Source organism: Silurus meridionalis, chromosome 17, assembly GCF_014805685.1.
Source record: "Silurus meridionalis isolate SWU-2019-XX chromosome 17, ASM1480568v1, whole genome shotgun sequence".
NCBI classification, from domain to species: domain Eukaryota; kingdom Metazoa; phylum Chordata; class Actinopteri; order Siluriformes; family Siluridae; genus Silurus; species Silurus meridionalis.
Window position 1 is genome coordinate 24,955,762 of NC_060900.1, and position 26,098 is coordinate 24,981,859.

A 26,098-nucleotide genomic window follows, 5' to 3' on the forward strand; every position below is an offset into this window, starting at 1 on the left:
TCTAATAAGCGTCTAATATCTTCTGCAGCAGAGGTAGCTCTTGGTCTTTTTTTTTTCTGGGATGATCGTCGTGAGAGCCTGTTTCATTGTAGCGTTTGATGGTTTTGAAGACTGCACTTGGGCACACATTTAGTTTATAGTGTTTAGTTTTTTTGTAGAATGTATTAAATTAAAAAGGAAAAAAAAGGAAAAACTTTGAAAGAGACAATGTGTCCAAACTTTTGATTGATACTGTATAAATAAATATATTGAAACAGAGAGACAGAATAAAAACAGAAACATAAATGAGGGGAAAAGAATGAAGAGAGGGACAAAGAAAGAAATAGAGACAAATGTGAAGAGACCAAATAAGACAGGGAGAAAGACGAGAAAGAGAGAGCGTGAGAGAGAGAGAGTGAGAGAGAGAGAGATAGAAAGAGAGTATAGAATAAATCACCAAAAAAAGAGGTTGCTCTTTTTTCAGATTTAATAAAAAATTATTGGAAAATAACATCATCCCCCAAAAAAGGAGAAGTTTCATGAGTAAAGAGAACAGAAGCAGGAGTTCGCACTGTCACCTCACAAACCTCTCACGTGTGTGTGTGTGTGTGTGTTTTTTCTGCCAAAATTTCACATTGTATGTAAATGTTGTTTACATGTACTCAGGGAAAGAACAACGATCCACATTTCCCAGATCTGTTTGATTAAAAACAGCTGACGAGGCAGAAAATTCACCAAACCTGGTAAACAACAAGTCTGCTACAGAACAGTCTGGAAAACACCACCGAAATTCACCTGGAGTGATTTTTGGTGAAAAAAAAAAGTAACCCACCCAATAATCCAAGCCCCACCCCCGAAAGATATTTTGTTGAACCTGATTGGCAGAGAAAGAGGAAAGGGGGTGGGGCTTTTCTTTAAATCGCTTATAGTCCTATTTCTATTTCCAATCTTTCACACTTATATTATACAATAATTGACAAAAGTATTTGGACACCAGACTTTCAAAACTCCCACATCAAACTCTAGTGGAATGGGATGTGCAAAAAGCACAATCTTATTGACAGGTGTCCACAAACTTTTGTTCACATAGAGTATTTTATCAACAGGGTGTGAAACGAATGAAAAGAAGACTTTTTTTACCTCAGGTGATGAGGATTATACAAAACAGAAACGTCTTTCAGTAAAATATCATTCAAATCATCATTAAAATCTGGTACATTTTGCTCAGTAAGTCATTAATATCAATAAACTGCTGTAACCATGTGAAAAAAATTGTTTGTATTATATTGTAATGTGTGTTCAGCTCGTTCTATCCGTCTCTTAATGTCTAATAGGTGTCAGTTTGAACACTGTTTTACCTTATTTTCCATCCCTGAGGATCTTGTGAAGCATATCTATGAGGTCATTGATGTTTTGCAACCAATTACGTCTTGTATAGTTCGTTTCTTCTCTCGGTTACGTTATAGCAGCTCCAAAGATTTACTCTGCGACTCTTCTCCAAACATAAACTATGAAAAGGTCTGATTAAGCTCTGACCCTGGAGACTCCTTCCATCCATCCATCCATGTTAAGTTAAAGCGTCCCTTCACGAACCTTCACCATATCAACAAGTACACGTCTTACACGTTGTTTATTATTAGCCTTAGATTATGTAAGTTGTCTGTTGGACGAGTCCCCATGAATGAGCTGTTACTATAGAAACAATAACGTGCTACTGTCACTGTTTAGTAAAATCATTTAACACTTTTTGACCAATCAGGTTTGAGAACTGAAGAACGGGATGTGTGATGTCAGATCTGGCCACATTCCATATTTCAGTGTGTGTGTGTGTGTGTGTGAAGGTTGTGTATGGGGTAAGTGCGGCCCAGTGCGACCCCATTACATTTTTCGTCTGAAGGGGAAATGCTACGATATGAAAAAAACAACAATAATAGCAAACAAAAATACAATGATAAAATCAAAACTCCACAAATGAAAAAAAAAGATGTCCTTCAAATGGCAGGAGTTTGAAGCTTTCCACTCCCTCATATCTCTCTTAGTAAAATATCCTTTGTGTATTTCTTTACAGATCGAGCGCACGCACACGCAAACAGTTCTGCGTTACATCCTTTCATCCCGTGTTTTCATCCCAAGGGCAGAAAAACATCCTGTTTTCCTTTTTCATCCTTTCTTCTCTTTGTCTTTCACATTTGAAGAGGAAGTTGTGCATCCAGGACCAACCAAACATGGTGAGGCAGGAGGAGAGGGGGGGCAGGGTTCAATCCTCCCTCGACAGGTCGTCTGAATGGATGTCAATCAAGACGTCCGAGTCGTTATTCCACCGGAGACGGAGGGAGGAAAAGGGACAAGAGGGTGGAGTTCTAGTTCTTAAGGGGAACTTCCAGACTTCTTTGCTTTTACTTTCTCTCTCTTTCTCATTCTCACTCACTCACATGCACGCACGCACACACACACACACACACACACACACACACACACACACACACACACCTCTAATCTGAACACTTATTTGAATTTACTCCATAGAAGGGAATGTTCTCTCTGTTTTTCTTTCATTCTCTCTCGTTCGCTCTTCATCCCAACAGTAGTCTCGTCCCTACAGAGAGAGAGAGAGAGAGAGAGAGAGAGAGAGAGAGAGAGAGAGAGGCAGATTAAATGAGAGACAGAAAGAGATTGAATGAGAGACCGAGAGAGAAAAAGAAAGAGATAGAGACAGATTAAAGACAGATCGAATGAGAGACGGAGAGATGGAGAATGGGATAATTTGAGATTGAGACAGAGAGAAACGTGATAGAGAGACAAATTGAGAGAGACAGATTGAACAAAAGACATAAAAGAGAGAGAAAATGTGATAGATTGAGAGTGAAAGAAAGAGAAAAAGAGATAGAGAGCGCTGTTAGTATCAGAAAACCAGTTCTTATCAAGTAAAAAAATGTACTCGTATCCATCGCGTCTAAAAAATAAATCAGATTAAAATGTTTTTGTTTTGGACTGAAATCTCTCGCGGCTCATATTTCGTAGTTACATCATCAAGAACGGCATTTTATGACAGCATTATCCCATACTCCGGATTCCACCCACCTGTGCACAGTTGTCTTTCCCTCTTTTATTTTCATAAAAATCATCCTGAACTTTTTACAAACATCTCAGTGCACACAAAGTGTAAAAAAAAAACAAAAAAAAAAAAAAAAGAGAAAAATGCTTACATGAGCAAACCAGCCTTGTGCCAGTGTGTCATTAATTATTATATGAAACACCTCAGGAATAACTAAAGTTAAGAGAAGTATTAAGTGGTGAAGAAAAACTACTGTAATTATTATTCTTGTACACAAATTCTTGTGGATTTGAGATTCAGGAGCAGTCAATCCACTGGCTAATCGTAGCCTTCTGTGAAGTCGTGTATGTGGAAGAGGGCAAACAACGTTATCTGACTTGATATCTTGTTTATTTATGCTCAGACATCAGAATTGTCTGAACAGACATTTTTATTGTAGACACAAAAACAAATTTTGCTTCATGGGAACCTTTATATTGTTTTGTTTTTTTAATATAATACAGTTCATGTCAATAAATTTGGAAACACCTGGACTTGGTTTTATGCATGCTCTGCAATACATAAATGTAAATTACAGTTTTTCTCAGTTGCTTTGGAGCATTTCTCAAATCATCCTTAATATTTGTACACCAGTACATGCATTTCTCAAAACAATGTGTACAAACAGCACAACACATTGGATTTCTTGCAAAAGCCTGAACTTTTCAGAAAAGAATCCTCAGTTCATCTATCAAAAGTAAGTATTTGTTTCAATAAACATCTCATTCTTATCAGAATAACAAGTTCTTTTGTCATTGTTCACAAAAAACGAATGTCAGGATTTCTTGATATAAACTACAGTTTGGATTATAATGATGCTGAATTTCTCCTGTGCAGCATCTATGAATATCAGCAACACAAATGTATTTATTCGGTTGCATATTTGATTTATATTGATTGTAAGAGACCGAACAGGATTCACACTTTTACTGTACTGTACAAGTGTGCGTTTGTTTCTTAGTTCTTCATCCATTTTCAGTATGTATAATTCTTTGTTTTGTTCTTTCTGTATTTACTCTCCAATTGAAGGTTCACGAGATTCACCTTTGACCTGTTTTAGAGAACTGGTTGATTATTGGTTGATCCGATGCAGTTCACTCGCCTTCATTAGTGACATTCAAGATTCATCTGCACATTTCATCAATTTAACACATTTACAGTAATAAAAGTTGAATAGAAATTTTAGATTTCAGATTCTGACAACTGGTTTAACCGTTTTGCATTCAATAAATCATACAATGAACTGATGCTGAAATGTTTTGGGGGTTAAAACTGTTTAGGTGAAACCAGAATAATATTTTTTGATCAACATGAACATAAACAACTGATAATGTAGGAAACAGCAGACACTTGTACACAATCGATTAAATTAATTTACAAAAGCATTCGCAATATGTGTAAAGCAACAAGAAATGTTCGGCTGTTCCACCGTGTTTTTCATTAAAAAATCCTCCCTTAGCATGAAAAACACTCTTGACATCTGGACAGTTCATTTCTCCAAACATTCAGTTGAAAAAAAAACCTGTAAACCATGCCTCTTGTAAAACTTGCCAAAGGTGTTCTTCAGTAGTTGATTTCTTTCTTGTCGATGTATGGAATGGTTGCCAAGTTGGCTCCTTTTACGTACCGGAATAAATCTCCAACCTTCCCTGCTCCAAAACAACCCAAAACCATTAAGCTTCCACCAACATGTTTCACCAACGTGTTCTCTTCTGTTCTCCATCTTACACAAGCTCTTCTGTTAAAGCCAGAAATGTCAAATTTGGACAGAACCTTCTTTCAATCTTTCAATTTCCAGTTCTTGTGTGTTTTTGCCTTTTACCTGGTTTGTTGCATAGAAACTAAAGGAACATGCACGTGTCTGAAAAGACCATAAAACACTCAGTGTGTTTACGAAATTCTGAAGTGAGCAACACAGTTATAAACGCTAATCTTTGCAATATTGAAAATATCTCCGCTCAAAAACACATCTATATCTATCATTTAATCGGAGCAGAAAAACGCGAGAACCGTACGAGTGGGTCAGATCACACAGATTGTGTCGGAATGGACACAAAGATAAAGGAATAAATTCACATGGTTAAAAAGAAAAAGGGAAGAAGAAAAAAAACCACAGATGAAAAGTCAGATCATTTCTGACAGATCACACGGTCATCATTTTCCATGGGAACCAACATGACACGTAGTTCTCTGGAAGGATGAATTGACAGTGTGCCGGCCCTTTAAATCTCCAAAAAATCTCAAGCCCCTCCCCATCTCTCCTTCCATCCTCCTGCATTTACATCATCAGTACTGCCATCCCTCTATCCCTTCATTCCGCCCTCACCTTCTCAATCTTCTCGTCCAGCATTCTGAAGAACTCCTGCTGACTCTCTGACGTATGAATACTGAGACAGAGAGAGAGAGAGAGAGAGAGAGAGAGAGAGAGAGAGAGAGAGAAAGAGAGAGGGGAAGAGACGTCACACAAGAATTTTCCATTACAACAAGCACAGAATAACGACACCTTTTCTTTCCATCCATCTTGCAGAAATTTCTCTCTCTCTCGTACATAGATGCACAGACATACACGATATGGACACAACAACATTTCATTCCACATTTAATCCCAATTTCCTGTTGTAATAACCTCGTTTTTGTTTAAGCGTTTTTACAAAGAGTGGGCAAATATTGCTGAAGCTGATTGACTCATACAGCCCAAAAATCTAAAAGTGCCTCAACAAAGCATTATTTTAGGGTTTGCACACTTATGCAACCACATTATTTCAGTCTCCACTTTTACTTCTCCATAAAAGGTCACATTTATAGGTTATAGGTCACAAAAAGATCTGAAATTGTTTATTTTGGTGTAATTTTTTTTTGGCCATTTTGACAGGGGTGTGTAAACTTTTTATATCCACTGTTTGTACACGAGTTTGCTTTGTGCACAGAAACATTGTTACGCTGGAGCAGGTTTGGGTCTCCGAGATGCTGCAGCCTCCAAAGACATCCTACACAAGTGTGTTTCCAACGTTGTGGTAACAGTTTGGAGAAGAACCGCATGTGAATGGAAAAGTCGGGTGTCCCAATACTTTTGCATAAAGTGTGGCTAAATTAAATGAATGTAAAATATTTTTCAAATAATAATTATAGTGATTAAGACTAAATAAATCCCTATAAAAAAATTAAATAAATAAATAAATAAATTCCCCATGTTCACAATCTGATCTGTTTTGAGTCTCAATTAAAATTTTATAATTTTTTAAAACACTTTTCAAAAGCTGACGTAATTAAAAAAAAATTTAAATACAGAAGTATTTCAAAGTAACTTCATTTGCATAAGAGAAGAGAAAAGAATCTTTATAGGACACAGGGGGCCATTACTTAAAATAACAAGTGTGCCGGTTGCATCATTTTACCGCTTTAGGAAAAGCAACGCATGCAGGTGCCCGAGACCGAACCTGAGATGAAAACTGTTGGTTGTTTATTGCAGAGCAGCAGCTCACACACCTGTATGAATTTCAATTTCTCACTTTGGGTTTATTTTTATCGCATGCCTTGTGTACGGAACGCGCTCTTGTAAAGGATCTGACTCGCCACTTGGGTATGGCATTTGTGTTGAAGTTTCCATGAAAGGAACTGTTTTAGTTCCTGAAACATACATCCAGAACCACTTTTAATGTATTAAGATCAGTGCAGTCTGAAGTATGTGAAGGAATGTGTGTATGTGTTTTTTTTTGTTGTTGCTTACAAACTCTTAAAACATGGCACACTTCAGAAAAGGTCAAACACTTGAATCTGGGTGTGGCACAGAGGCTCAACAGCATCTATTCTGTAGAAATAAGCATTTTTAAAATTGGACCCCAACAGGAAGTTAACCATTTTGTAACCATTTTTTTTTTTAACCATTTCGTGTTTGGATAATAAAAGTTTGCACTCTTGGAAACACAAACCTTTTCCAGAAAGGCAGTGCCCCTGTGCACAAAGCCAGCTTATTAAAAATAACAAACTCTTCCATCAGCACTGGTTTTATTCCTGAATTCTTTAAACTGCCAGTTATCAAGCCTCTAATTAAGAAACCTGACCTTGACCCTTGTCAGCTGTAACTATAATCCAATATCAAACCTCCCCTTTATTTCCAAAATTTTAGAAATGTATCAGTCAGGATTTAGGCCTCATCATAGCACAGAGACGGTGCTGGTTAAAGTGGTAAATGACATGTTTCTGTCCTCTGACCAGGGTTGTGTCTCCTTTTGCTTGGCCTTAGTGCAGCTTTTGACACCATTGATCATATCCTCCCTGCTAGACTAGAAAATGTTGGAATGAAGGAAACAGCTCTCTCCCGGCTTGGGTCCCAGCGTGGGTGTTTTTGCATCAATATAAATAAAACAGGAAAAGGTTACAATCCTAAATGAACTACAGCTTACAACGAGATCCAGCTGTATGTATCTGATCCAGAATCGGTTCCCGAGCCTAAAATTAAACATCAGGGGAAAAAACACACTTCTTTGGAGATGTCCTTTTGCGAATGAAGCATGGTGGTGGGTGTGCGCTCACTCTTCTGGGAGAAGTGCCCTTACAATTGCATTTGGAGTGTAATATTGTTTTCTAAAACTTCGGCCATGTTTAGCATGAGAATCCAACTATTTAAAAAGGCTAATAACTCATGAAATAGCATCTGCCCCTTCTGATCAAATCTCGGTTTAAATGTCGGTCTGGGAGGAACCTTGTTTCCATTATAACAACGTAGAAGCGTATTTTGTATTTTTATTTTTTTTAATTGAATGAACATTATCACTGTTAGAGAAGTGAAGAAAAGAGAATTAGAAACTAGTGTATTAGAGGACGTTTTGGAGACGAGGGGAAAGAGGTGTGATAGAGATGGTTTGGTCATGTGCAGAGGAGGGACATGGGGAATCTCGCTAGAAGAATGCTGACAATGGAGGAACCGAGGAAGGCCAAGGATGAGTTTTATGAATTTGGTAGGAGAAGACATGCAGGTAGTTGGGTTGAAAGAGGCAGATGTATAGAACAGGGTGGTATGGAGACAGATGATCCACTATGGTGGATCATTTAGAAGATAAACACCTAGCAAAACAAAGCAAAAACCTCAGACTCGACTCCCTCCATGTTCCCAGGGTCTTCAGGAACCGTCGCAGTAGTGTATTTTTCTACATGCGTGAAACACAAGCGGTAGCTCAGCGGTTAAGGTATAGGATCATAAAGTCACAAGTTCAAATCCCTGGCCACCACCAAGGGACCACAGCTGGGCCCTTGAGCAAGGCCCCTAACCCTCAACTGCACAATTGTAAGTTGTTCTGGATAAGGACATGTATAAATGTAAATGTAGCTGAAACGGTTCAAATTTTCCTGTGTGTTTGACTAATCAGAGACTCTCAGGACAACAAAGCCCCCCTTCCCCCAAACACACACACACACACACACACACACACACACACACACACACACACACACACACAAAGAAAAAGAATCTGAAGCAGGAACTAAACAGATTCCTGGAACTGCAAACCAGGAACTAAAATTAGTTCTGATTCTTCCTGTTTCAATGTATCAAGAGATCCTGGGCTGCTGAGAACGTTCCTGAGTCACTCATTAGTGTGAATGCAAGATTTTACACACACACACACACACACTCTCTCTCTCTCTCTCTCTCTCTCTCTCTCTCTCTCCCACACACACACAAACAAACACACACATGCACACACTCACTTGGCCTTGTTGGCGTTGGCTCCTGGCACCTCTTTGTGAAGCCTGGTTTTGTTCTGTGTCGAACTATTCTCCTGAAACACACGCACACACACAAACACACACACACACACACACACACACACACACAGATTGAGACCCCAATATCTTGGTGTTGGGTCTTTTCATGGAAGCTCTGTGTCAATCTTTGAAGGTTTTATCATAAACCTGAGCAAACACATACACACACACACAGTCACACACACACGCACGCACACACACACACACACACACACACACAACACAACACACTCCAAAATCATGCTAATAGTCAGAGTGGAATTAGAGCATGTCAGATTTGGAATGTGTCACAATCCGTAGGTTTGTGAAAGTGTGTGTGTGTGTGTGTGCGCACACGCGCACGTGCGTGTATTTGAACTAAAAAGCTCATTCACTCCCACATTCCAAACACGTCCGCACAAAGTCTCAACCTGTTACACGCACACACGCACACACACACACACACACACACACACACACACACAGACACTCCTTGTACAGCAGCAATGGACAGAAGTGTGCATTTGTTTTCCCAAGTGAATGTGGAACACATGCCTACACACACACACACACACACACACACACACACACAAACACACAGCTGACCCTGATGAAGAAAAGTGTCTCATTATCTGTTGTGTGTGTGTGTGTGTGTGTGTGTGTGTGTGTGTGTGTGTGTGTGTGTGTGTGTCTGAGAGTGTGTGAAAGTGTGTGAGTGTCTCACCAGGTTCTCCTGGTTGCGTGCATTCACTCGGTCCTCATCTCCACGCATGTACTTTACCTCCTCGACCCCTTTTATCTTGTACTCATCTACAGAGAGGTAGAGAGAGAGACAGATCATTGAAACATTTAAAGAGAGACAGAAAAATAGAGAGAGAAAGAGAGAAAGAGACAAGCAGAGAGAGAAAGACATAATTAGAAACAGATAAGCATACTTATACAGAGACAGAGACACGGACAGAAGGGCAGAGAGAAACAAACAGACAGGTAGTGAGCGAGACACACAGATATACAGAGAAAGACAGACTATCAGAAAGAGAGAGACATCCATACAAATAAAGATAGAGAGGCAGACAGTTAGAGAGAGACAGGCAGGCAGGCAGTGAGAGAGAGAGAGAGAGAGAGAGAGAGAGAGAGAGAGAGAGAGAGAGAGAGAGAGGAAGTGAGAGAGGCAGGCAGGCAGTGCAAGAGGGAGACAGGCAATAAGAAAGCAAGAGAGACAGGCAGTGAGAAAGAGAGAGAGACAAGCAGTGAGAGAGAAAGATACATGCAGTGAGAGAAGGAGACAGGCAATTAAAGAGGGGGGAGAGAAATTAAAAAGAAAAACCAAAGAAACAATAAAAACTAAAGAAAATCTAAATGTAAAAAAGAAAGAAAGAAGGATAGATAGATAGAAGAGCGTATCTTTTCTTACATAAACACACCTGTCTGATTACATGCAATTATGTCGCTCTATGTTGTGTAATGTAGCTCGATGTAGCTCTATGTTGTGTGATGTAGCTTTATGTTGTGTGATGTAGCTCTATATTGTGTGATGTAGCTCTATGTTGTGTGATGTAGCTTTATGTTGTGTGATGTAGCTCTATATTGTGTGATGTAGCTCTATGTTGCGTGATGTAGCTTGATGTAGCTTTATATTGTGTGATGCAGCTCTATGTTGAGTGATGTAGCTCTATGTTGTGTGATGTAGCTTGATGTAGCTCTATATTGTGTGATGTAGCTCTATGTTGTATGATTTAGCTCTATGTTGTGTGATGTAGCTCTATGTTGTGTGATGTAGCTCTATATTGTGTGATGTAGCTCGATGTAGCTCTATATTGTGTCATGTAGCTCTATGTTGTGTGATGTAGCTCTATGTTTTGTGATGTAGCTCGGTGTAGCTCTGTTGTGTAATGTAGCTCTATGTTGTGTGATGAAGCTCTATGTTGTGTGATGTAGCTCTATGTTGTGTGATGTAGCTCTATGTTGTGTGATGAAGCTCTATGTTGTGTGATGTAGCTCTATGTTGTGTGATGTAGCTCTATGTTGTGTGATGTAGCTCTGTGTGGGTAATGTAGCTCTATGTTGTGGGATGAAGCTCTATGTTGTGTGATGTAGCTCTATGTTGTATGATGTAGCTGTATGTTGTGTGATGTAGCTCTATGTTGTATGATGTAGCTCTATGTTGTGTGATGTAGCTCTATGTTGTGTGATGTAGCTCTATGTTGTGTGATGCAGCTCTATGTTGTGTGATGCAGCTCTATGTTGTGTGATATAGCTCCATGTTGTGTGATGAAGCCCTATGTTGTGTGATGTAGCTTTATGTTGTTTTATGTAGCACCAGGGTTCTGGAGAAACACTGTCTAATTTCACTGTGTACTGCATCAGCTTTATATGCTTGAAATGACAAAAAAAGCTTCTTAACTTGACTTGCAAGTTGCCACGCACAATGTGTGTGTGTGTGTGTGTGTGAGAGAGAGAGAGAGAGAGAGAAAGGTATATGCAAGCTCATACACATTCCTATATAGAAACCCACATACCACACACACTTCAACTTACACACACGCACGTACACACATGCGCACACACATACATACGTGCACACACGAACTGCTGCAGTGTAATCTCTCTGAAAGCGTGATGTATAAAGGGGTTTGATATGAGCAGGAATCGAGTCAGTATGTAGTGTCGGCTCGGATCACAGAGCTCCCGTCTGCTCCAGATCAGATTAGAAAACGGGGAACAGTAGGGACGGAGGGACTGAAGGAAAGGACAGGAACAGCGTGTTAGTGCGATATGATATATGATATATAAACACATGACTACAGTGTGTACATGTGTTATTACAGATAATCCCACAAACGTGCATGCACGCACACACACACACACACACACACACACACACACACACACACCTGCGACAGGCTAAGCAGTACATCACTATTTAGTGTCTGTCAATTTTAGTAAAAAAGGAGTGGCCTCTGTGTCTGTCAGCTTCAGTAAAGGAGGTGTGGCCTCTGTGTCTGTCAGCTTCAGTAAAGGAGGTGTGGCCTCTGTGTCTGTCAGCTTCAGCAAACGAGTCGTGGCCTCTGTGTCTAAAAGTTCAGGTAAAGGAGTCGTAGCCTCTGAGTGTGACAGTTTGAGAAAAGGGGCATGAACTCTATGTCTGGCAGTCTTGGTAAAAGAGGCGTGGCCTCCTCTGTGTCTGGCAGTCTCAATGAAGGAGGTGGGGCCTCTGTGTCTGTCAGTCTCAGGAAAGGAGGTGTGGCTTTGTGTCTGTCATTAAGCTTGAAGTCCATCTAAAATACTGGGTAGAAACATGAATGTATTGCACAAATTAGAATGTACTGCTCATATTTTAGATTGTTGATTACGTCATCATCACAGGAGCAGGGACACGCCCCCTGTAGCACTCAAATAAATAGCAGCAATACTTGGTTTAAGGGAATGAACGTCAAATTACAGCCCATAGCGTTAAGAGCACATCAAACACATCAATATTAAATCAGGTGTGTTTGTGTGTGTGTGTGTATGTGTGTGTGTGTGTGTGTGTGTGTGTGTGTATAAGAAGCAAAACACTTGGTCTCATTCTATTAGAAAACGAATCAGCAGAAAATAAATCGATGCACAGTGTGTGTTTTCTTTGGATGCGAGCTCCTGAACTGCACCATGAGGACAGAGCTGAGCTGCTGCATGGATCCCATGTGGTCCTGAGATTTAGAGCAACAAAAATGAAAAAAAAAAATACAGTATATGCCATGTGACAAAAAATGTTTTTAAACTTCATTTAATTATTAAGTCATTTGATTTATTGTACTAATTTGATTTCATAAATCAGTGAAAGAGATGGAAGAAGATGATGGAAGAGTTCTACACACACTCTTTACGGGTCGACAAATTTTTACATTTTTTTTTTTTTAGCTTATATTTTTGGACAAATTGCTGAGGTACAAAAGGAATAAAACATTTCTGGACTTTTTTGTTTTTTGGAAAAGTATTTAAAAACGAATTTTACTGTGAAAACATGAGACATCTTCTGGATTCTAAACATCACCTGAATGATAAAAATTATAGCAGACAAGAATGAAAAAAAAACAAACAAAAAAACCAAAAAAAAACAACAAAAAGGAAAAAGAAAGAACTAAAACAATGAGAGAATGAACAAATGAAAAATGAAATTTAAAAGAAGGAAAGAAAAAAAGAAAGAAACAAAGAAAGAAGATTCAAAATAAAAAACTAAATGAATAAAGAAAAAAGAACAGAAACAAAGAAAGATAGAATATATGAAAGAAAGAAACGTAGAAAATGAGTCTTTCTAATATGCCTTTCTTTTTAAGCTACACATTAAATTAATAATAATAAAAGTTAAATAAATAACATGCACCTCAATTTTTTATTTAATGTATTTTTTCTTTTGCTTTTTGATTTGTTTTTACCATCAAGCGGAATATCCCTGGGCTTCAATTGACCTGTGGTAGCACAATTATGCCTTCTTGAAGATAAGGGGTTTAGCGGAAATGCCCCCAAACCCCTGATCTGAAAGATTGTATTGATGAAATGACTGAAACTGCATTATATGGGAGCATGTTAAATTGAATCTCCATGTGCTCTTGTCATGTTTTGTTGACTTGATGGTGACTAAAGGCCGAATATGTTATAAATATATAACATATATTAAATACTACGGTGATAAACAGGTGGAAAGTAGCGAATTACATTTACTCGGGTTTCTGTAGTTGAGTAGTTTTTGTCTTTTACTACTTTTAAAAATGTTTTTTAATTTATGTCATTTTACTTTTACTCAAGTATGTTTTGTTCGGGATTTTGTGCATAACTACATTTAAAAGCATATAAAAAAAAAGAAAACTAATGCAAGAGGAAAAGAAATCGTGCACCGGAAACTGGTTGACTGACTGATTGAACAAAAGCTTAGCGATCACAAGAAAGAAAGATGGAGACAAGACAAGGTAGACGCTAGTGATGCAGACCCAGCTGAAAGAATCAAAAGTTGTTGCACGTTCATTTTTAAAGGTCTTTCCTCCATTAAAAACTTTTTTTTGTTTTTTTTTAACTACACTAGAGTCCCCCACTTCATCCCCTGCTGTTAAAACATTTTACTCAGGTACATTTCTGAGCTACTTTTACTTTCACTTGAGTAGATTTTTAGAACTTTTCTGGTACTTAAGTGCAATTTAATTGAAGTAACAGTACTTTTATTTAAGTGGAATATTTTATTACTCTTTCCACCTCCACTGAGTTCAAATCTCAGCCACACCAAGCTGCCACTCCTGGGCCCCTGAGCAAGGCCCTTAACTCCATCACTGCTCAGTTGTATAAATGAGATAAATGTAGGTCACTCTGGATAAGTGCATCTGCAAAATGCCAGAAATGTAAATGTTTTGATTATTAAACAATAAAAAAAATATCTTCAGCGTGAATGCAAATCACACAGTCTGGAATTCTCTCTGATTCAAACTTGGAAAGCAAACCGAGTGAGTCGACTACTGTCAAGCGAGGAGTCACTTCCTCTCTCTGTCGCTTTCTCTCTGCAGGTAGGAGGGCTGAACAGAGAAGAACAGACGATGAGTCATTTATGAAGAAGCCGACGTGCTTTCGTCAGGCCCGAGTTTAGAGATAAAACACACACGGCGCAGGTTCCGCAGCCAGGAGCATGAAATGTGGGGTTTTTACTGACAGAAACGGTGATGCTAATGACCAAACACCAACAAAACAGCATGACTGATATCAGGGAACTTTTCCTATCCGAAAATGGTAACGCAGTCTCACACACACACACGCACACACACACACACACACACACACGCCATTCTATTCTTTTATAACCGTAGGTGAATACTGATGTAAATACTGATCCCTTGAGTCTAGCACATGCACACACACACACACACACACACACACACACACACACACACACACGCATGCGGCGCTCCTGCTGATTTTAGATCGCACACAATCAGAAAGTGTTACTATTTTTCGCCTGCTGCCCGCCTCGTCTGTCTGAAAGCAGTTTTCCTGACATTGTCTGTGTGTGTGTGTGTGTGTGTGTGTGCGTGGAAGACTGACTTGCTCCTGAAAAGCAAATAAAAGCTAAACTATCATGTTTAGAGACACACACACACACACACACACACACACACACACACACACACAGTGTCACAATTAGACATGTAAACAATACGTTTGTGTGTGTGTGTGTGTGTGTGTGTGTGTGTGTGTGTGTTTTAGACTCTAAAAACAGACGAGTGTCTCTGTTCTATTAATGAAGCCATTTGATTGACAGCCAAAAAGGGCAGAGATTAGACAGCAGGAAAGCTGCAGACAGACAGACAGACAGACACATTAAGCAGAGCAACACCAAAAGAGACACAGCGGGAATACACAGATAGAGAAAGATAAAGAAAGACAGAATGAACAGACAGATGTAGAAAGAATAAGCACAGGGAGAGTGAGAGTGTGTGTGTGAGAGAGAGAGAGAGAGAGAGAGAGAGAGAGAGAGAGAGAGAGAGAGAGAGAGAGAGAGAGAGAGAGAAACACAGAATGAAGTAGTAACAAAAGTAAATAAAACAAAGGGAAAAACACAATGTACAGACATAAAGACAGGAGACGAGAGCTACAATCGGGCTTTGAAACACCAAAGACAGAAAAAAGAAACATTCTCTAACACCGAAACAATTTAACCTGGTCGACCGCTGGCAAGAGTAGGCAGGAGACGTGCGACTGCATCCCAACATATCGTACCACATATATGCTGTTACGTTTGTCGTGTAAATGTTAAAAAAAATAAATTATGACACTATATTTCCAAAACTATTGGGACACCTGACCTTTCTTGCTCTGGTTCTTTTCCAAACTGTTACAAAAATCTGGAGGCACTTAATTGTACAAGATGTCTTTAGATGCGCTATAATAAAAGTTTGCATTCACTTGAACTTGGAAACCCAAACCTGTTCCAGGATGGCAGTGCCCCTGTGCACAAAGTGAGCTCCTTGAAGATCTGGTTTACATGGTTTGGAGAGGAAGATCTTGAGTGGGCTGCTATAGAGCTCTGATCTCATCCCTACTGAACACCTTTGGGATGAATGTGAATGCTGACTGCACCCCAGGTCTCCTCACCTCAACTACATCAATACCTGCCTTTCATAACAGAAGAGTAGAGGGAATTATAAGAGCAAATTGGGACTAAATGTGGAATGCAATGCTCAAAAATCACATACCGTACTTGACCAGGTGACCCAATACTTTTGGAAATCTAGTGTATATATATTTGTAAATTTATGTGTTATGTTATTTAGATATTTTTTGTTTCTAGCTGCTGCACCTGGAAGTATAAAATCCTAGAAGCTGAAGTGGTACATGGACAAAAACAAAAGTATGAACTTAGTTATCTGTATCGTGTGCCTTTGCAAAATAAATCAGACTTTCATTGTGAACAAAGTCTCAGCCATGTGGCTCAAATCCAATCGAGAAGCAGACGGCGGGACGTGCTGGAAAAAAACAACAACCGAATAATCCGATTTGAGTTGCGTTTGAAAATAAAGCTTGTTTTGACTGACACGTTAAAGTGTAATAAAACAAAAAAACTTTCAAACACATAACTATTGACTTCATCTTTCTCATGCTGGGAGCAACCTTACAACCTCACACACACACACACACACACACACACACACACACACTCACACTCACACTCACACTCACACACACATACAGTACACACACAGCAGGAGACAGCACAGAAGGCCATGACCTAAAGCTTTCATCAAACAGGAAGGGGCGGAGAGCAAATAAGGAACAGCGTGAGAGAGACTAAGAGCCGATGGAGTACACCAAGTTAATAAAGGAAGGAAAACAGGAGGGAGGGGAACGAGGGAAGGATCTAGAGCATGGTGGGAGTGGAGAGCGAAAAAAGGAAGGAAAGGAGGAAGAAAGGAAGGAAGGAAGGAAGAGAAGAAAGTGTGGCCTTGAAAAAGAACAGCAGATATGCCGAGGGAGGAGAGATGGAGTGGAAGAGAGAGAGAGAGAGAGAGAGGGAGGAAGAGGTCAAGAGGGGATGGAGGAGTGGAAGAACTCTTTATCTCTATCTCTCACGCAGTCAGACCGAAGAGACGGCAAATGAGGAGGGGAATGCAAAAGGAGGAAGGAGGAATTTTGTGTGTGTGTGTGTGTGTGTGTCTGTGTGTGTGTGTGTCTGTGTTAGAGAGAAAGACACAGAGCAAAAAAAAAAAAGAAAAAAGAAAAACGAGTAAGGGCCATTTCCTGTGTGCTCATTTGCTCCTCATTTCTAATGTTCCATAATCTGTTGAATTTATTCACACACACACACACACACACACACACACACACACACACACACACACACACACACATTCTCTTAATCTCTCTCTCTCTCTCTCTTTCACACTGACACAAACGCTTGCCATTAATCATATCTTCTTCTCAAACACACACACACACACACACACACACACACACACACACACACTCTCTTTCAAACAGATATATTCACACAAATACACACTCTCTTCCTCACATACACACACACACACAAAACACATACATGACATTTCATGTTGACCTTCATGTCCAATAAATACAAACACAAATATACACAGACACACACACACACACACACTCAATCTCTCTCTCTCTCTCTTTCACACTGACACACACACTTGCCATTAATCATATCTTCTTCTCAAACACAAACACACACACTTTCTCACATACACACATACGCAAAAAACACATACATGACAATTCATGTTGACATTCATGTCCAATAAATACACACACACAAATACACACACACACACACACACACACACACACACACACACAGCAATAATCCGTACTTAAAAGTAAAACTGTTGCAGCAGAAAAAGTGAGGGATAAAGAGATGCATGATGGGTACGGGGAGGCGTCCTGCTGCGATATCCATTCAAATCATGACGTTTTGAAAAAGAACGAAAAAAACAAACAAACAAAAAACAATCAATTTATGAAAAGAAATAAAAATGATACAATTATGCACAATTCCAATCGAGAATTTCTTGGCACTTGTCTGATATTGTCATTTAGATTCTCAATAAAAATACCATTTTATTATTTAAAAAAGGAAAAAAGGAATTTCAATTTTCTTTCGTTTTTCCCGAATATGATTCCTGATTTCTCCAGGTTTTGCAAAGCCACAATATCGTATTGTGACCATCTGATGTGTAAAATAGTGAAGTAAATACTTTGTTACTGTACTTAAGTGATTTTCGGCTATTCTCAGAGTATCAAAGCAACTTTCGCTCTTGATTTAATAAATGTACTTTTTAATTCACTATATTTCAAGTTTCAAGTCTTATTTGTCATATGTACAGATGTGACTGACAGTTTGATTGACAATGAGCATTAATAATTACATTTTGCACCTCTGTTGAAGATGTCATTAAGGCTCAACACTTCCTTCCCCCTTCTGCTGCCTGAGAGCGGCTTTTTAGCATCGCTGGCTTCGTTTTCCATCCGAAAGATCTTGAATAAATTCCAAACACTCGAAACAACTTGAAAATATTGTCCCTCTCTGAGACTGAGAGGTGCATTAAATCACATTCAGCCCTGACTTTATCGAAAATGATTTACCGTATTTCCCAGACTATAAGTCGCTACTTTTTCCCCCATGCTTTGAATCCCGCAGCTTAAACAATGAAGCGGCTAATTTATGGATTTTTCCTGGGTTTTCCGGTTTCATAAGCAAAAAACTGAGCCCATAACATTAGACCAATGAAATTGCAGAACGGGTTCAGGTGAACCAATGAAACTCTTTATATTAAATCAGATGCGCTCCCACTGAATCGGGCCGCACCACATCATAAATATGGATGATGTTCCTCTGATGTTTGACCTGCCGCTCACTCGGACTGTCTACAGGAAATGTGAATCATTCGTCACACTGAAAACAACCGGGCATGAAAATACACTTCACCTGTGTTCTGAGCTGCACGGCATCGGGAGAAAAGATTCACCGATGGTGATTTTTAAACGAAAGATAAAAAACGATAGAGAAATAGTTGTGAAAGGAAGGAGGAAGACAGTGAACAATGACTTTCTTGGTAGGCTACTGCTTAGATACAAGCCGTGTAACAGACACTGTCTTTCATTAAAGCCTGTGTAAAGTTAATTAGTTTCAGTGTAGACACCTGCGGCTTATAGACAGGTGCAGCTTATTTATGTTTAAAATAAAAATCTTTGTCTGCGGCTTATATATGGGTGCGCTTAATAGTCTGGAAATTACGGTACTTAAATTTGATTGGTCCACTGAAAACTTTCGGTTCTTCTACTTGGTGCTGTAATCCTGTAATTCTATTTGTTCATTCCAGATTCCTTCTGGAAACATTGCTTTACTACTTTGTCTTAGGTTTTGTTTGAATTCATTCTGCCATGTTGAAGAGTCTGTTGTGTTGATCTTAATGTTGTTAACGCACGGTTGAGGTGTACAATTTGATTTGTATTTTAGGAAATAAAACTGGTTTTGGTTTTTCACTAACATGTGCCTTGGTGTTGAGGACCAGTGCACTTTTGTGCCTACGATCAATGGACCACTACAGTAGTACCTCAGCACTTCTGGAACTGGTGATGAGTGCTGAAATTGATAAAGACCGAACAAGCCTCGTTTTAAATGCAATACTGTATTGTATAAGGAATAAAGAAAATGCATAAAGGCCATTTTTAATCACTTTAGGACCCATGATTTAGGCTTAAAATGCACAGAAAGCAAAAAAGTGAACAATTTAAAGGGCTCTTTATGGCAAGCTGACACGAGACTCTTCCTGCATCTGAAGCACTCACCAGCTTCATTGCGAGAGTCGAGTTATGAAACATTTTTTGTTCCCATAACGTGACCAAATTTGTTCCGCAGCCGACGAGTTACTATTAAAATTAGATACTTTTATAAGTTTTGCAGTAAAATATCTATACGTTCACTAGCGTATGTTTTTCAGCTTCTCTTCACACCTCTGCTCATCAGCTTCCTGTAAAAACCCCTGCAGAGAATTCCCTATTCGACCCCGATGCGCCTGTTCGGCTCCCCGACGAAACCGTCTCGCATAAAATAAAGGCTGTGCACGCAGCACCCGATCGATTCCAGTCACGCCATGGAGGTTATTTCATTCGTCAGATAGCAGTGAGTGGGCTCCTCTGCGTGAGTCAATCTCCCGGTAATCGCCGCTTGATGATTGTGACTCTGCACTGAAATATTAATATCAAGTTTTTTTGGAACGTCATGACCACGGTGCGTCTTTACTTATAATAAAACCCTGCTGGAGGAACCGTAAACGCGTGTGATCGATAGCGTGTTCACGCTTAACCGCTTCGTTAAGGACCTATTGATTTTGTTCTTCACGCACAGTACGTTTTTACATCGACCGAACACAATGAGCGAATGAAAACCAACGCTTCGTTTATCCTTCACTATATAGACAAAAGTTTGTGGACACCTGAACATAAGATTTGTATGTGCTTTCCGAATGTCCCGTTTCATAATGAGTCCCCATTTGCTGCTCCAATTCTCCTGGGAAGATGTTTTATTAGATTTTGGAGTATGGAGGTTTGTGGAGATTCATTCAGTCACATGGGTGTTAGTAAAAGTTGGTAAAGGGAAAATGTAATGCTACTGCATCCGAAAAACAGCCTGGAAAACTGTGTGCCTTCAACTTTGTGGTAATAGTTTGGGAAAGAACCACATATGGCTGGAAACGTCAGGTGTCCCAATTCTTTTGTTTATATAGTTTGTATATTCATGTATTGTATCTCCTATAGGAATAAAATAACAAGCAGAGTTCAGCCAAGCAGAATTAATGTCGATAGGGCATTAAAACAATATGGTAGCAAAGAATCTAACAGAGTAGCAGAGGCTTTGTAATGTCAAACAACAGTGACAATGTGTCTGGGATAAGTGTCTGGGATGTTGTGGGAGTCTGAGTCTATGGCGGCCATGTCTGCTGTAGGGATGGTAAGATTCACCGATTCATAATGTAAAAAAAAAAATTATGCAAATCATTATACAGTGGTGAAATTTCAATCTAGGATTTTGCCATTAACAATGTCATACATCAATAATAAAAAGGCTGCATTGGATCGAAGTTGGCATTTGTATAGCGATGCATTATTTTACCATATGTGCGTCGATTATTTGTAGATGCGCAATCCTTTTTTTATTTAGAAAGTGACCAATATTTTGTGACCAATATTTTATATGTAGATCGATTTCTCTTCGCTAAACTATTCCTCGAGCGCGTTCTCTCAGCACCGCTGCTGTGGAGACCGAGGCGTGTCCTGAGAGTCACATAGAATACAGATTAACATGGCAGAGGTAGAGCTGCGTCTTTCTGGAGACAGAACAAAAAAAAGAACATCTGGATTTTTTTCAGGGGTTTTTTTGGACTAAAAAGCCTGTTTGTGAAAGGGGCCATGCATTAGAAGGTACTTATGTAAATTGATGATTTGGTGTCTGTCTGAAACAAAGAAATAAATGCTAACTATCTGTACCATAACTGACAAACACATGCTTTTGGATAAGCATGTGCCTTCTTTACAGAATCATCTGAATGTAAATCTCGTCACATGTTAGCTCGAAAATAAAAAATTCAGTTTTGACTTTGTGGGAACTTGCAGTTGATTGAAAAATTAATACTGAGTGCAGGTGTTTAACATGAATCAGGGACAAAAAAATGGATTATAAAAGGATATGTTGCCTGGACTGATAAACACTGTGAAAACTCAAATCGCAACCTTTGAAACCTCACAACAAGGACATTATATCATCTTCTCGCTTCGAAACGACTGCCGATGTACACAATATATCCCTCAGAACTCCCACTTATTAGCTTCAAAAGTGCTATACATAACAGCCGAGCCATGCCAATCTCTCCCAGCTCTGAGCGCTGCATGTTCACACTTCACGGCTGACACTTTTCTTATTTAAAACGGTGTAATATCAGCACCTACTCATCAGGAATGCGATTCAGAGCACCCCGTACACGACGCTTACCGGATTGATCTCGCCAGACGACTGTTTCATCAGAAAGACAGGGCAACGGTTTACATTCCCATAATGCGAACACCTCGACAGTAGATATTTGTCTCTGAAATGTAAAAAGACAACCGACATCTATCACGACGGCGAGCTATTAGCACACAGGCTAGTTGACAATGTTACGTAGGATCGGTTTTGCTCACCTTCTACACAATCTTGCACAAATACAAAAGCTGAATGTAGTAGTTTAATGCTTACGCACGCGTTTAAGCATGTTTTAAATGTCTTGCGTTTCAGCTTGTTTTCTAGTCGTACGCTAAACTAACACACAAGCAGTGAACATCCTTTCCTTAGATGTCCTCGAAACCACTCAAGATCTCCGATACAGTGCACTATATCAGGTGTCATTAGGTGTGATTAGGTGTATATAAGGTGTCATCTTGCAGTGCGATTCCGAGTGAAGAACATTAGCTCGTTTATATCCGTAATGCACTCTCATTTCGAGTGTACATTCGATGTACACTCGCTATTTTCCATACTGCAACTTCAGAACGAAAATCATCTCCTCAGGTAAAGACTTTTTACAAAGAGAGTCAGCTCGAGGACACTGACAGGAAACTCAGTGAAAATGTATGTTCATAGGCTCCTTCCTTTTTGTTTTATATATTTTTTTTAATAAAAAATTTAATGTCACAAACAGTAGTGTGTATTTTATCATTTTAATTCCTTTTTATGTTTATTGTAATTTAATTATATATATATATATATATATATATATATATATATATATATATATATATATATAAATGGTGAATAAACATTCCAGTCTCTTTTTTATGAATATACAAAGAAGGTGTGACAAAAAACAAAAAAACATATAAACGTATTTTATTGTCATGGTTCGGAGAGAGGCCGAAAACCGAAGTAACAGAAGGCGAGGTTTTAAACAGACACCCAGAAACACCATACACTTGGGTATAATCCAACAGTACCGTGAAAGTCCATGTAATCCGACAATACTTTTGGACAGGCAAAGTCCAATGAATCTCGGAACACCTGAGAAAGGGAAAGTTCCTGCGAATGTGAATAATCCAACAGGGTAGGTCCTAGAATGTTCTCCTTAGTGATCTAGTAGAACGAACAATGACTATGGGAAGAGTAGGTGCATATATGGGGCCGAGTGGTGATAAACACCAGGTGTCGGTACTTAGTATGATGGAGAGTCGCTACAAGCTTGTGGAGTGTTTAGGAAAGGCATGGCAGGTTGTTCTCTGCCATTTATGTTGTTCAAACGATACACCACAGCCATTAATGGCCCACGAACCCCTCTTCTCTACTCCATATTGAGAAGTGAAAGCTCAGTGGATGGGATTTTGGACTTCTGATCAGAGTTTAATTCCCAGTACCACCAAACTTTTACAATAGCAAGACCTCAAAGAGGCTTTTTACTTGCCACATTTACATTACAGCACAGTGAAAATCTTTTCTTCACATATCCCAGCTTGTTAGAAAGAGTTAGCATGGTCAACCATGAGAGCAAAGAGAGTTAGAGTCCTTGTTTAAGGGCCCAACAGCAACAGTTTGGCTTTTAGCTGTACTAGAGCTTGAACCCCCGACCTGCTGATTAATAACCCAAAGCCTTGACCACTGAGCTACTACTTCGCTATTGCTACTGCTTTCTCAACTGCTACGTTATATACAGTAAATACAATTCAAATTCCCTAAAAAGTGAACCAGACAACAGAGGTACTAACAACATTTATGTCGTATATCAACAGGACACACTGTATATGACAGGATAAGAGATGTTCTTTTATTCTTGATAATCAGAAAATACAATTGTGTGGACGCCAAAAAGCCAAAACGTCCCTGAGGTTCTATACTGGCTGGCTACAGTAGAGTCTTGAATTCGGAAGGCCATTTTGGATGTAAGTAAACAGAAAAACGAGCCTAAGTTACATTTTCAGTGAAATTTTTCACAGAACGTTGTCAGAAATTACATTATTTGTCGTATTTAATCATATTTTACTTGCAACCCGTATAGCTTTCGAAAAAACTGCTACGTCAAGACACTGAACACGCTTCAGCTGATGGACTGCTTGCACTTGAAGAGCGCGCATGTGTGTACAGAGACTGGATTTAATTCTAAATGAACCGAGAACATATCGTGCCTGCGTTTTTTCTAAGCGATTAGCATTGCTTGCTAGCTTCGCCAGCACACCTACACAGCTTGCTTTCACAGTCGTTGTGCCAATTTCTTCTCAAGGTAACAGTGTTGCAGCTTTATAAAGAACACAGCACCAGGCAGCAGGCAGCCCCCGGAAAGAGGAGGAGAAAATCTCACCATAAAGAACGGTGGCACCATTAGCTGAGGAAATGATTTCGTGACTGATTTTAGATGCAAATGTGTGTGTGTGTGTGTGTGTGTGTGTGTGTGTGTGTGTGTGTGTGTGGGGCGGACAGGCACTATTCAGAGTTGTGTCTCTGAGCGAGATGCAAAAACCAGCATGTCATCACAGCCAGTATGAGTGTGTGTATGTGCAAGATTGATAGATTAAAAACGACAGACGGAGAGAGAACGAGAGAAAGAGAGGCGGGACGAGACTGACCGGAGTAGACATCTCCGTTGCTGTAGGCTTTTCCTCGGCCCTCGTCGTCACTCGGCACGGCCGATACCTGCTTAGCCGAGGCGCAGCCCATCTCCTCACACACTCCCCCCTCTCACCATCCCACCTGAGAATCAGATGATAGATTAGATTAGATAGATAGATAGATAGATAGATAGATAGATAGATAGATAGATAGATAGATAGATAGATAGATAGATAGATAGATAGATAGATAGATAGATAGATAGAGAGAAATCACTGTTACGTTTCCATAGTAACAGCATTACATTCACAAGGACTCATATGGACTGACAGACATTTATGAAAGGAGTCTTCAGTGTCACTGTTCTGAGTTTTTGAAGTTTTTTTGCTTATTCATTTGCAAAATAGAGAAAAGGGTTAATGAAATGAAGGTTAGCGAGGGAGTTAGCGAAGGAGCTCGCGTTCGTAGCTGCTACAACGCAAACGAGAACAGGAAGTTGTAAATAGAATGCGTGTGGTACGGGAAGGGGGTGATTACGTATTAGCGTAGAGGTGTTTGTCAGCGTGTGGGCTCTGTGCTTGAGTAAACGTTGTCGTTAGCGACGCGCGAGGATGATGCGGAGGATATTAATGCAGGATAAAGTGCCATCTCTGTCAGGGCTAAAAACAAACACGCTTAAGAGGTTGAGTGGAAGCAGAGCAGGACGAGGATCCCCGTCAGCACTCCAGCATAAATCAGAGCATTCTTCCATTCAGGCAGTGGCACACTGCGTGCTCGTTCACAACGTGACCTCTGACCTTACGGTTTGCAGTTCTGTTCTGTGGCAAATAAGATTGAATAGGTTTTGGTTCTCGAGTGGTACCGGGCCCAAAATAAAAACGGTAAAGAGAATAAAAGAGATTGAAACATTCTAATGGGGAGAAGAGATAGTAGATCATTCCAATGAGGCAGAAGGATAGTGGAACATTCCAGTGAGGGAGAAAAGACAGAGGAACTTTCTAATAGGGGAAAAAGGTAGTGGAACATTCCAATGAGGCAGAAGGAACAGTAGAACATTCCAGTGAGGAAGAAGTGAGGAAGTTTTAATGGGGCAGAAAGGATAGTAAACTGTTCTAATGAGGCAGAAAATACAAATTAACTTTAAACTAGGGGAGGAGGAATAGTGGAACATTCCAGTGAGGCGGAAGTGATAGAGGAACGTTCTAATGAGGCAGAAGGGATATTGGACTGTTCTAATGGGGCAGAAGAGATATTGGACTGTTCTAATGGGGCAGAAGAGATTTGGGACTGTTCTAATGGGGAGGAAGAGATATTGGGCTGTTCTAATGGGGCAGAAAAGATTTGGGACTGTTCTAATGGGGAGGAAGAGATATTGGGCTGTTCTAATGGGGAGGAAGAGATATTGGGCTGTTCTAATGGGGAGGAAGAGATATTGGGCTGTTCTAATGGGGAGGAAGAGATATTGGGCTGTTCTAATGGGGAGGAAGAGATATTGGGCTGTTCTAATGGGGCAGAAGAGATATTGGGCTGTTCTAAAAGGGCAAAAGAGATATTGGTCTTTTCTAATAGGGCAGAAGAGATATTGGACTGTTCTAATGGGGTGGAAAAGATGTGGGACTGTTCTAATGGGGTGGAAAAGATGTGGGACTGTTCTAATGGGGAGGAAGAGATATTGG

The 26,098-nt window shown here is 39.7% G+C and overlaps 1 protein-coding gene across 2 annotated transcripts in view; it reads right to left on the reverse strand.

The window, feature by feature from the left end:
* Positions 1-448: 448 nt before the first annotated feature.
* Positions 449-26,098, reverse strand: part of zgc:92140 (uncharacterized protein LOC447854 homolog) — a 39,693-nt gene continuing 14,043 nt past the window's right edge. For both annotated transcript variants that reach the window (XM_046871380.1, XM_046871381.1), the window contains 5 exons: positions 24,440-24,563; positions 9,540-9,625; positions 8,780-8,850; positions 5,400-5,460; positions 449-2,575 (listed from right to left, as the gene is read on the reverse strand). In XM_046871380.1, the coding sequence (XP_046727336.1) occupies positions 2,495-2,575; positions 5,400-5,460; positions 8,780-8,850; positions 9,540-9,625; positions 24,440-24,530 (390 nt within the window). In that variant the 5' untranslated portion in view covers positions 24,531-24,563 and the 3' untranslated portion in view covers positions 449-2,494. The remainder of the gene's footprint in view (positions 2,576-5,399; positions 5,461-8,779; positions 8,851-9,539; positions 9,626-24,439; positions 24,564-26,098) is intronic.